Raw genomic sequence first — 12,338 nt, 5'->3', positions numbered from 1 at the left:
GTAAACTGCTAAATCATGTGGACTCAGCTCGAAATTGTTGTTGTGTTAAAACGGAATTCACCAGATTCCCTCAAATTTTCTTGACTTTGCTGTTCTTCTTTTAAATGAATGCATCTGTGTTTTGGGGTGAGTTCTTTTGAGTCAAGATGGTTATAAATTTGTGTTTTTTGCGGTTGGGGAAAAGTCATCAAGCAATACCCACCGACTTCTCTGTTTGGTTTCTGAATGAAGAGATACTTCTGCTATTTCACATGACTAAAACACGGGCTTTTGTTGCCAGTACTTCATGTGCTTTTATGATCACAAAATATACATTTTTTTAGACTAGATTTTATATGACTGCTGATTTACTCTTCCAAGTGCTTCACAACCGTTTTGGCTTGTGACACAATATAATGAAGCAACGTGCCTATTTGCAGCTCCTGCTCACCAGCTGCATGCCTGTGAGTCGTGACTGGTTCAGCCACACTCATTTTTTGTTGTATCAGATCATTTTCAGAGGCCTTTGGAACTAAATTCATCAAGTAATCAAATGAGCAATACAAGCTTAGATTACAACATAGTTTATTGTAGCAGTATATGTTATTCTGCAGAGACTGGTCAGATTTACGGAAAAAGACTCCTGTTGAAAGACGTGTCACAGTCGTCTCATGTTTTCCATGCTTTTTTAAAATGGATAAACTGGGTTTAAGTGTTCTGAGAGGCCTGTGACTTGACTGTGACTACTGAGTCATTGTTGTGGTTTGTTAGACTAAACAAGCTATGAAAATTCAAACCGAAAAAGCCTTGACTCAATAATTTATGTTTACATTTATAATAAAGCGCTGGCGTCATGGTTGTGCTGAACGTGCAGTGCATGGATGGCTGCGTAAAAACAACCTCTATGACCTCTATTAACCCCAGACATACTGTTTCTGGTTCCAGTGAAACTATGCCATGAGTGGCATTCCATACATCATCACAGTGAGACTGGTGCCAAGGTCACGTCTGACTCACCATTACTCATGATGTATCATGTCATGATATCTCCATTTTTCCATATCTGAATTTTAAACTTCACAACAACTTATCTTCTTTTAATCCATTGTGATATCCCTTTTATACATAATGTGCTCATGTCAATGTAGTGACGTGCATCGGTGCTTGTGAAAGCTTACAGGAAGTATTTCACATTTTTCTATTAAACATAATGTAAACTTGAGCAAATGCAGTCAGCCCATTAACTTAAATTGTATTAGTATTTTTTCAAGCTGAAATGCCAAACACCTGCTGGTTTCTGGAGCTTGGTGCTTTGTGTCGTATATGACAGTAAACTGAATAACTTTGGTTTTGGACTGTAAAACAAGCATTTTGAATATACCCCCTTTGGTTTTGTGGGACTAGACCGGGCATTTCTTAAAACTACTTTCTGACACATTTTGGACAAGATGTTTACTCGATCTGACAAATCAATCTATGATAATAATATGATTAGCTCTACTTTGAACCTATCAATACATGTTTTAATTGTTTAATATCAGAAGCCAACATGAAGCCGAATGAACTTTCACTGATAAATGTCACTTTCAGTGGTGCCACTAAGCAGGCATCACTCTAGTTACAGTTAATCTCATTGTTCTTACCTTTGACTTTTCACACGAGGGAAATGAAAAGACAAAAGGAGCAACATTTCCCAAAAAACTGTGTCAAGTGCCCTGTGTAACATAAACTCAAAATAACCAAAGGTCAGGGGTGTCAGGTTTAAAATATATGGTGCATTGGCCCCTGAAAGTGCTTCTGTGTCTTTACCTCTTCTGCTTTTCATGAGACAGAAGTCAAGGCACGTTACAAACTCCTGACCAGACAAGTTTCAGACCAATACTGAAAAGAATGACTTACTATTGTGTAGGTGTTTGTTTGGGTTTTTCTTACATGTGATGTGGAATTTCACTCATAAATAAATCTGTGTATTCACTTCACTAATAACTGCACTAGCATTTTAGGTTGTTTGCATCTTATTTTCTTCCTCTGAAGGTTGATTAGTTCACTTAAAATAATACTTACTCACTTTTTTGTTTTCACTGATTAGCAGTGTATAAAGCCATGACCTTTTTTCCAAGCAATATGTGATAAGACCACACATTTGTCATGGTTAAATTTGTCGCTTCATATTTGTGCTTGGAACATTTCCTCTATCCATTGAATGACACAACTGTCTGTAAATGTATAGTTTTTGGAAAGAACAGACAGAATGCAGAATGCAGACAGAATCAAGTTTAAATTTGATTGTCTAATAACCTGCCCTGGTTTTCTGGCATTTTGCAGGCCACTGATGTGTGATGTTTCAACTTTGGGGGGCTTTTAGGGCAGAGTGGCAACCAGTGACTTTTACACCTAACAAAGCACTGTCATCATTTTTGGTATTTTGTTAGTTCAGACACTGAATCCATATTAACTGTGTGCACTCAGTCAACCACCGAAACATTGTTATTATGAAAAATTGCCCAAATAAAACACAGTTTATATCATAGTGATATTGTTTTGACTTATTGAAGTGTAGATATAAGCAGCATTTAAATGCCCTGAGGGTAAAGCTAGTTTTAGCCACTTATGCTGTTTGGTTGTCTAATCTATGACGCATATCTTCAAAATTGATCATATATTTCACTTAATTGATGATCAGAAAAGTAACTAGTAACTATTGCTGTCAAATAAGTGAATGGTAATAAGGTACAATATTTTCTTTTTAAATGTAATGGAGTATAAGTATAAAGTAGGATAAAATGAAAACAAAAAGGAAAAGTACCAACAATGTGTACTTTTTTATATTCTCTCATGCGAAAGTGAAGGATCACAGGTTGATAGTAACGATGGGATTTACAGTAAAAACAATATTGCTGCTACATTATGTCATACTCAGCTAGATTTACAGCATTTTCCCTTTCACTTGTAAAAGCTGAGATACTTTAATAATTTAAGGCCACAACGTGTGAGGCGGGTACACAAATTGACATTTCTTCACAAGCACTGGGTAGGACTGCAGTGGACGAATCCTGTCCTCCTCACTGTGATGCACTGGTCACAATAACTGGATTAAAACACCATCATGCTGTTGCTGGACTGTGGTTAATCACAGTTTGTCTCATGAAGCTGAGTAACTCAAGACACTTCCTCTCCTGTCAGAGGGAAAAGTCACCCGCACTCGAGATGTCAGTAGTGACGGGTGCCGTTCAGTAATAATAACAAGAGCAACCACTTTTGTGGTTTAGAGGTCGATGCCTGGCTGTATCAAACAAAACATATTAAGGGAACTCTTTCTCAGTGTTCAGTTTTTAATATTCCTGTACTGCCTATTTTCTTTGCCTCTTTTACGAAAGCATATAGGCTGTAATTGAACAGAAAAAGCAGTTTTTCTTTTTTCAGCTGATTTAATGAAAAATTGTAGTTGTTCACAACCCTAATTTGCAGAGGAATACAGAGTTGCACCCAAGAGAAGGACAAAGAGAGCAATGAAGAGATGTAAGAAGAACACAACACAAAAATTACACATGTTACTTGGTGCGTAACGGAGGAAATACCACACGTCTTCATCCACAGAGCAGGCATACAGTTCAAAGCTTGACAACAGTCCTGTGATTTGTTCCAGTGTGAAGAGGTGGGTTTCCACCAAAATGCCACACTCTCACCTTTTGGTCAGGGAAAAGCCAAATACACTCAGAGCAGCTGATGACATTTCAACCTACTGTTGACTGGTCAAATAGAAACAATCATTAGGGTTTCTGTTCTCTAAGGTAAGAGGTTAGGTGTCTGGAGTGTGTATCACAGGCTGTGTTGAAGGTAACATGAAAATGTTTTTCAAAATTCCCATAAAGACTACAGGACAGACTTTGATAATGTTCCTGTTCAATGATTCAATGGTCACACTGGTTGTTGTGAAAGAAATGAAGATCAAATGTCAATGTCTGATGTTCTGCATTACACATGAAACAAAAAAGAGTGTGTTGAATTTCATTTGACTTATCATTAAGAATTGATACATATTACACACCATGACATAAGCCATCATAAATAGAAATATATATAAAAGCATATAAATAAATATAACATTATTTCAGATGTACAGTTTTGTGACTCTCTCTTCTCTCACGCTCTTTTTCTGTTTCGCTGCCGTTTATTCTTCTTGTTCTTCTCTAATCTGCAATGGAATACAAATAAGTAAATTAGCATGAAACATCTCTTACAATTATATTACAACAGTATTTATGTGTTCATACAAAAACTATTCAAAAGCTGCAACCTTGTCTACATCCCATGAGCCCATCCTGAGATCTAGCTTTTTTAAAAATCAGGAAGCAAAAAAGACCAGGGAGAAAAGAGCACTGGATCACTGAGGCTATGAGGCATAACAGACAATCAAGCAGGGACCTAAAGCTACTGAAAAGGTATACACAGTTTGTTCTGTTTTTGTTTGAAAATAAAGGCCAAATCTCCCACTTTCCCACAGCCACTGGTATGTACTGACCCAAAGTGGCTCCACTCGCCCCATGGTGAGTTGCAGAAAGCGTCCTTAGCTCGGATACAGACGGCCTTAGTCTTGCGCTTGACTTGAAACTGACAAATGTTTGCAAAGTCGACTGTCAAGGTCTGAGAAATAAAAAATAAATGACATCACTCAAGTTATGGAACATTTACTCTGTCATGTGATTGTGCAGAGTGCAGTTAGTTTATGACTTGTGGGATTACCTGTCATTTTACACAAATAACTAGACTTTTTATTCAAATTTTCACTCCACTTTCATTTAATTATAGAATAGTTTCATAACAATCATTTGAGTCCTCTTACCTTTGTGGCCTTTGAGTCAGTGCACGGGTTATCGCACCTTTTACATGGCCGTTTGAACAGAGCAATCTGGAAAGTGAGAGGGAAGTAGGAGAAGGGACTGCTCCAGGAGCTTGGGTAAGTCCACTCTATCACTGTAGTGTTGACTTTACTGATATTCACCTTGTCAGGTTTCACTGTCAGGGGCGAAAGCAAAAGATGAAAGTGTGTTGAAAACAAAGATCAGATGGGGGGAAAGATGAGAAGATAAAAGAGAACAAGGGTGCTGTGTGCTGAAAAATAAACACGTCACAGTGTCACAGATGTCGCACCTATATCTGACAGGAAAAATTGTTTGGAGTAGTTCTCCACCAGAAAGTGCTCTGTCTTCACATAGACAGTGATGAGGATCGGCTCGCTCTCTTCAGCGTAGGGGCAGTGCTGTTTGTCCGCGCACAAGATCCTGTTACCGCTGTCGTCCACAGTACAGAAAAAATTGCTCTGACCTGAGGAGCATGTCCAACTCCGACCGCTGGTGTCTACAGAACACTCAGTGTCAATGTCGTCAGAAAACCTGCAGAAAAAAGCAGAAAAAAATATAAATGTTTTATTCACACAGATTCAGATTTTAATGCCCAAAAGCAACCTCTCATGGAGAAATAAGTGAAGGAGTAGTTACTTATAAAAGCACTGCAGAAGCAAAACATATATCCCTCAGAGGCCTTTGACGTGACATGGCCTTGATCCCCAAATATCATTTAAAAGGTACTTTGTTATGTTTTCTTTCATAAGGAGGTATTTATGGGTGTCACTGTGTATTCTTAGCTCCGACATGAGTCTGAACACTGTGTTATTATTGGAGAGCAACACAGAAAACATTTCAGCAGTCTGTGAGCTTACCGTCGAGCTTTGATGAATGCTACTTTGCCAACGCGATGGCGATGCCAGGTCCAAGAGCAGTGGAACTCTCCCTTGTAATTTTGAGCCGAGCACTTCAAGTAGTCTTCTAATGAGTGACGGCACACACACACACACACACACACGCACACACACACACACACACACACAAACAAATGAGAAGACATTTATCAGATGAATTGTTATGTTTTTATAGCCTGAATTCTAGTTACCATTTAACAGTGACTTGTTTTAAATGAAATCACCATACCTTGGTCAGCCTTCACAAGAATCTTCCCCTTCTTAGTTTCGTCCTCTTTGATCAGAACCACGGTGTGATTGAGGAGTGATCCGTCCCTGCTGTAGCAGGTGTAGTTGGCCCCTCCTAAGCTCTCCTCCAGCTCCACCACATACGAGTTTCCTCTCTGTGCTGTCTCCTCTCCATTCTTCATCCATAAAATATCCTGACTCTCGCTGTCTCTCCTCGTAAGCTCCTCTGGTGTCTCCAGACAGCTCAGGGGCAGCTGGCCCTTAGTGCCGTCAACCTCCACAACCAAAACTAAAAAGAGGACACAAAGGAATAGAGGGCGGTTTAGCAAATCATTTGAGCTTGGAGTCAGTGATATGTTTTCATAGAGATCAAACCTACTGTGAGGAAGCAGAGGCCAGTGGCTGATGGGATTTTGGTGAGTGACTTGTAGAAGCACACAGACGATGTTCAAAATAAATAACTTCATCTGCATATCACAGAGAAGACAGAGAGGGGGAAAGTAACATGATGAAATTAGATCAGTACAGATATGACTCTTGGACACATGACCAAGGACATTACATCTTGAATTAATGACACAGAAAAAGTACAATTGCTTTTGTGATTAGTCAATATAGAAGTGTTAGTCCATACAACAATTCCATATCATGAAAATATTTAAAGAGAAAATCAATGAAAAAATAAAAGCCATCAAAGAAAAAAAAAAAACTCACTTAGCAAAAGTGCAGACTAAAAACACAGCAAACTAAATTAGTAAGCTCACGTCTTTACATTACAAAATATACAAAATAGCCTCAATACACCTCCTGTACCTGAGTTACAAAGTCTTTATACATGCACACCAAACAAAACGCCAAAAACTTTATAAATAACTTTCACCTGAGTCCAGCCATCTCAAGAAAAACAACAGCACATATGATCAATAAAAGTGGTTAAATATAAAATGTTATTAAATGCACAAAGTTAAACATATGAAATACAGTAGCCAAGCACTCATCTCACATCCTCTCTATTACTAAAGTTATAAATTAGCAACTATTTAACAAATCAGTAAACAGTCATCTTACCTTGGCACTGGTGTCCCCGATAAATGGCGAGGCTTGCGCTTGTGAGCGCCCTTTTATGAGAGTGACATTTCGTGGACGAATTTCCCCACATCGCCAAGAATAGAAAAAGTCCAGAGGAACTTCGCTTTCCAGCCAGGACAGAGGTACTGAACCGCTCTGTACTCACTTCCACTTACAGTGAGTGCCTCGCTGATGGAGCGCTGATGATTTTATCTCCCTTAACACGCTGCACATCATCATTTCAAGTGTTATCAGCGGTATTAGTACCTTTTTTAATACCGACGTTGTTTGCTAGCTGTAGCTACTAAGTTACGTGCACTTCCTGTTTGTTTACTTTCAGGGTTTCCTATTTCATTTTCATTTTGGTCTGCACCTTTTGTTACACCGGAAGGATGACACACACTGGTGTTTGCTACCATTAACATACCTGTTGAATGCCTTCCGAAATGCCCCCTTTTCCCACTGGGCATTTTTACCTCATGACATCATTGTTTCAGAGTGTTACGTTTAACGAAAACAAGATGCAAACTAGCTAAACAACGAAAGCTCCACATGCCTAAGATAGTGGGAAAACACAGAGGTCTGCTGTGGCTGATCATGTTGCGTGAACTTAGCTTACCTGCGCATATGATGACAGATTAAGTAAAAAATTAAAGTCGGTAAAAATTCTGCCATACTTGGCTTTGAGAATGCGAATGAAAACTATACAAATTGTTATAACTGAAAAGGGAAAAAGACCTTCTTTCGCCGTATTAGCAAAACTTTAACTTCATCCCAAAGAAGTTGACCGTTATTTCACCATTTAATTGCTCGTGCCCACCGGAGGTAACAGCAACACGACTTCCGGACCAAATCCTTCAGAATAAAAAAGCTGTTTCAATTGTTGGGATTTTCGTTTTAGTACTTCTTCTGTGTGGAGTTGGAGGCCATCTTGGTGATGCTTGACGTGTGTTGGGCTGTCTTAATACGATGCAGTTCACTGAGCGGTTTCACACAACACTAAGGGTATTTTACATATAACGACACTGTGTAACACAACTGTGACTTTATTGACTTGGAAAATTATCTTTTTAATTGACAACTCAACAGTGTCTTACCAGTCGTCTATGGAGAGCAGCCTGGAGCTGACAGACAGGCTCTCCACAGGGTTGTTCTGTGCTACAGCTCTTCCTCTTCATCTGTTGGAGTCTGGAGGCTGCGGTCAGTGGCTGTCTTTGTGCCTGGTAAACCACAAAAAAAACAAAAAAAGATGCTCCTGTCTTTACTTAACATCCTCGACCTGGAGGCTACACCCATTGCAACCTTCTTGTCTTTTTAGAGCAAAATAGATGTCAATTATATTTCTACTGTACTTTTAGTTGTTTATAATAAAGCACCTCTTTTATAGGTGTGGTTGAATTAAGTGAGACAAAGTCCAAAGTCGTGAGCATAAAACTGGTGTTGTATGACTCAGACACTTTTAAAGACCCAGAAAGAACAGCAAGGCTTCAAAACAAAGACAGCCTTTAGAGAAACTCACCTGCTCCACTGAGTTTGGCTTTAGAGTTATGAGCGTCCACCTGAACAATTCTTCATTGGTGCCCCTAGATAAGGTGAATTATGTTTTGTGTTGCCTTAGAGAAATATTTAAAACGGTATGTAAATAGATATGTGGAGTAACACATTTCTATGATTTAGTTATTTGTTATTTGGATTTCAGTTTCACCCCTCTGTGTTTGTTTAATTTCCAATTACTTTTTGATTTAATTGGATTTTGTGAGCTTGAAAGCATTGATCAAGCACCAGAATTGATGAAGTCACTATATTTGTGATCGCATCCTTTAATAACATAGCATGTTATTTTTGTTCTAGTACCACAATGATGTCACCAAGACATGTTAATCCGCATGCCATTTAGTAGTGTGTGATCTTTAAAACTGGTTTGGCAATCCTCAGTTACCATCATCCTAAAAGTGTTAACAGGAAAGGGAAGAAGTAAGAGAAGGCTGGCCAGGTGAAACAAGGCCTATAATAGAAAACAAATGGAACAATGAGATTGAGATATGAGAAAATGAAAAGAAACATGAGTCGGTCAGAAGATGGGACTTGGCCCAAATAGGTAGGCAGACAAAGGACCGGATTTCTCAAGGGCTGTGTCTTTACGATGTTGCCACAACTGAACATTTTGAAGATTGTTCACACCTTACAAAAGTGTTGAACAAAGCAACATATTGAATACACAGACAAACAGCAGTTTGAGGTTATAAGATGAATATTGCAAGGTAAAGTGGCCTACAGGTGGATATTTTCACAATATGTGAGAATGTAAGTTTGATGAAACTTTGATTTTTTGACATTAAGATGTCTCTGTAGTGTGTTACAGTTATCTACTGAAGTAAACATGCTTACCAGCTAGCCCCAGCCAGTCTCTGTCCACAGCTCCTGTGCTAACAGCAACACCAACTCTAAATCTAGCTAGCGATAGCGGTTATTCAGGTGATCAGCTGCCCCCTATTTGTTTTTAGTATTCATTTAACAAGACACTAATTTTAACATACTGCACCTTTAACATGAAGTTAACTAACTAAAAACTGAAAACTCTTGTCGCAGATGTTACTTCATGAGTTATTTCTGTTTGTCGTTCTTTATTTATGTATTGAACAGTTTGAATGATAACGCTTTTTCGTTACCTGGATCTCCCTAATCTCTAATATCTGTGTACATTTTTTAAATCAGGGTTTGAGTGACAGAAGCTCACAAGCAAGTGTTTTTCTCTCTCTCTCTCTGTACTTTCCTATGCATTAATTCCAGCTTCCTGTAAGTGTCAACATACCTGTAACCATGCAGCACTGTAAACATAAACCAACATTATTACTGCCAAGAATATATTCATGGAATTACCTATGTTGATTACACTGCAAAAGGTTTTCATGTGTGTGATGTCAGGCAGTATCATAAACACACAGAGATGAAACTCATTGTCTCTAGTCTCGATGAATTGTGGATGTTGTTGCTGTCACCCTGCGGGTCAGAGGTAAAGCAGAAAAGGAACTGATCACAGTTTAAATCTGTCTCATCCTGTTCCCTTTTGTTCAACAGCTGTCACGTGCACGTCTACAGTGAGCATCTCTGTATGATCGAAACAGACAACGCGCTCGATAAGTGGCATTTTTTAACTTCCTTCTGAGGAAATTGCATCCTTGAGTTGAATGTTATAATCTTGCTGTAGGATCATGTGTGGTTTTACTTATGAAGCCGGATGTGTGAAATTCAGATCCTGAACATATATGAATTCCTCTTAAACTTAAACACTTGATGTAGCTTCTCACTTGCATTCTTTTGTAAATATTAAACGAGAACAATTTCCAACAGCATAGTACATATTTAAAATTTGATTTATGTAAATTTAAAAAAAGCGTACCCTCATGCATTAACTCCTAATGTTGTAGTTTGGAGTCCTGGAGAGCCTGGGCCCTCTTTAACAGCACAAAAACTATAAAGAGTTATTTTGTCAGATTGATTCTTCATGACTCTACCAAACTGAATGAGAATATTAAATAAATAATTCAATTCTTTTTTTTCTTTTTTTTTTTTTACACATAGAGCAATGGAGTTTTAGGACCCCAAACGATGAGGAAGTACAACCAATGTCAGCAAAACACAAGATATAGAGGATGTTTCTATGAAAAGCAGAACAATAATCTTCTGTAGTGTCTATCTTTGATCACTAGATGTCCCCAGAGGGTTGTAGGTGTTTTCATGTAAGACTTTATAGCTTTATGGCTGTACATTTCCCTTTACTATGGTGATCTCAGTCCTGTTAACAAATTGGTTAAGTGTATTTTTGATCTTTATTGCTGGATGTCCAGCAAACGTTCACAACTGAATACCGACTGAGACAGTCAAATTTGATTCTTTAAGTCAAAAACAGAATATTCACACTTGGCATCGTTGTCTCTGAAATCCAGCGTTCAAGTCTGAAACCTTGCATTACTTTGGATGCTGATCTCCGTTTCGAAAATCATTTCATGAATATATAATCACTGAAACTGTTTCATGCATTTGCCTCAGCAGGTACTGCAGCTTTTGTGTTCGCAGCATTATCCAAACAATCACTCTGGCGGCCCCAGATCATTCAAAATGCAGCATCCGACGTTTTTAGCATTACTCATTACTGAAATCACTTCATTGGCTCACAGTACAATGCAGAATCACCTGCTGAATCCTGCTAATAGTCCATAAAGCACTTAATGGTTTGGCTTCTCGGCACATATCTGACATGCTCACTGATTATAACTGAGAGTGCCTTCTGTTACTGTGCTCCTGCTATCTGGATCACGCTGCCTGCTGACTTTAGGTCCATCACAACTGTGACCACACTGAATAACAAAATCAGGACATGTTGGTGGTTAAATACTGTAAATTCTTGGTTTGGGTTGGATGTTTTGGGCTTTTATTACTGTGGTTTATTTAATGGATGTTTGAAGTGTTTCTGCATCTTATTAATTTCAGATTAAAAAATAATTTGTCATTATGCAACACAAAATTGTATATCAGAACTCAGCTGTAGTTCTCGACACACTCTCTCACACACATGCGCACACACACACACACACACGCACACGCACACGCACACACACACACACACACATTTTACGTTGATGATGAGCTCAGGACAGAAGTTGCTTCTGTATCTTTTGCAAGATGGCAGCAGGCTGAATAGACTATGGCTGGGTTGGGCGCACCTATATTACTGATGGTCCATAGATGGGTACCAGTGATGTTGTGGACAACTTTAATTACCCACTGTAGTTACAAGGTCATGAGGTAAACTATTGTCATTGTAATTGTAGTTTTAAACACAAGGGTTTAAAAACCAAAGCCTCAAACTATGTTTGATTCCTTTGTGCTGCATCTGTTTTAGAAAATTAAGAGTATATGATGGAATGGATGATGAATTGAGGAGTTTCACAGCCCCAGGAATGAAGTTGCTCGGTAATGTGGCACTATGACAGCAGTACTTCTATATCTTTTGTCAGATGGCAGCAGGGTGAACAGACTTCAGCTGGGGTGGGTGTTTTCCTTTAGTATCCTTTGGGCTCTGTGCAAACCTCACTTCACCGAAATCACTGATGATCAGCAAACGGGTACCAATAATGTACCGGGTGGTCTTGATCACCTGCTGCAGAGCCTTCATGTCCTTGTCAGTTTGTAATGTTTCCAGTCTGAATGATTGCTCTGTCTTTCAACATAAAGCACATTGAGCTAACTGTGCTGCCTAAATTAAATTGCAACTGACATCATGGACGTTTCCATCTGAAATGAA

General features: G+C 38.7%; 1 protein-coding gene across 4 annotated transcripts; it reads right to left on the bottom strand.

The window, feature by feature from the left end:
• Window positions 1-3,406: 3,406 nt before the first annotated feature.
• On the bottom strand, window positions 3,407-8,181 carry il12ba (interleukin 12Ba). 4 transcript variants are annotated; one of them, XM_030396971.1, is made up of 8 exons: window positions 8,131-8,181; window positions 6,345-6,432; window positions 5,967-6,254; window positions 5,699-5,804; window positions 5,131-5,372; window positions 4,823-4,995; window positions 4,502-4,623; window positions 3,407-4,174 (listed from the first exon to the last, which is right to left on the bottom strand). In XM_030396971.1, exons 2-8 carry the CDS (start codon window positions 6,430-6,432, stop codon window positions 4,123-4,125), a joined length of 1,071 nt encoding a protein of 356 aa, XP_030252831.1. In that variant the 5' UTR covers window positions 8,131-8,181; the 3' UTR covers window positions 3,407-4,122. The 4 variants fall into 4 exon arrangements, with proteins under 4 accessions (XP_030252831.1, XP_030252830.1, XP_030252828.1 ...); XM_030396970.1 differs by lacking the exon at window positions 8,131-8,181 and adding an exon at window positions 7,034-7,490; XM_030396968.1 differs by lacking the exon at window positions 8,131-8,181 and having other exon boundaries at window positions 6,345-6,569.
• Between the last annotated feature and the right edge of the window lie 4,157 nt (window positions 8,182-12,338).

The sequence above is a fragment of the Sparus aurata genome, chromosome 18 (assembly GCF_900880675.1).
Source record: "Sparus aurata chromosome 18, fSpaAur1.1, whole genome shotgun sequence".
In the NCBI taxonomy this organism is placed as follows: Eukaryota; Metazoa; Chordata; class Actinopteri; order Spariformes; family Sparidae; genus Sparus; species Sparus aurata.
Note: the sequence above shows the minus strand (reverse complement) of the source record. Positions and strands in the feature narration are given on the sequence as shown.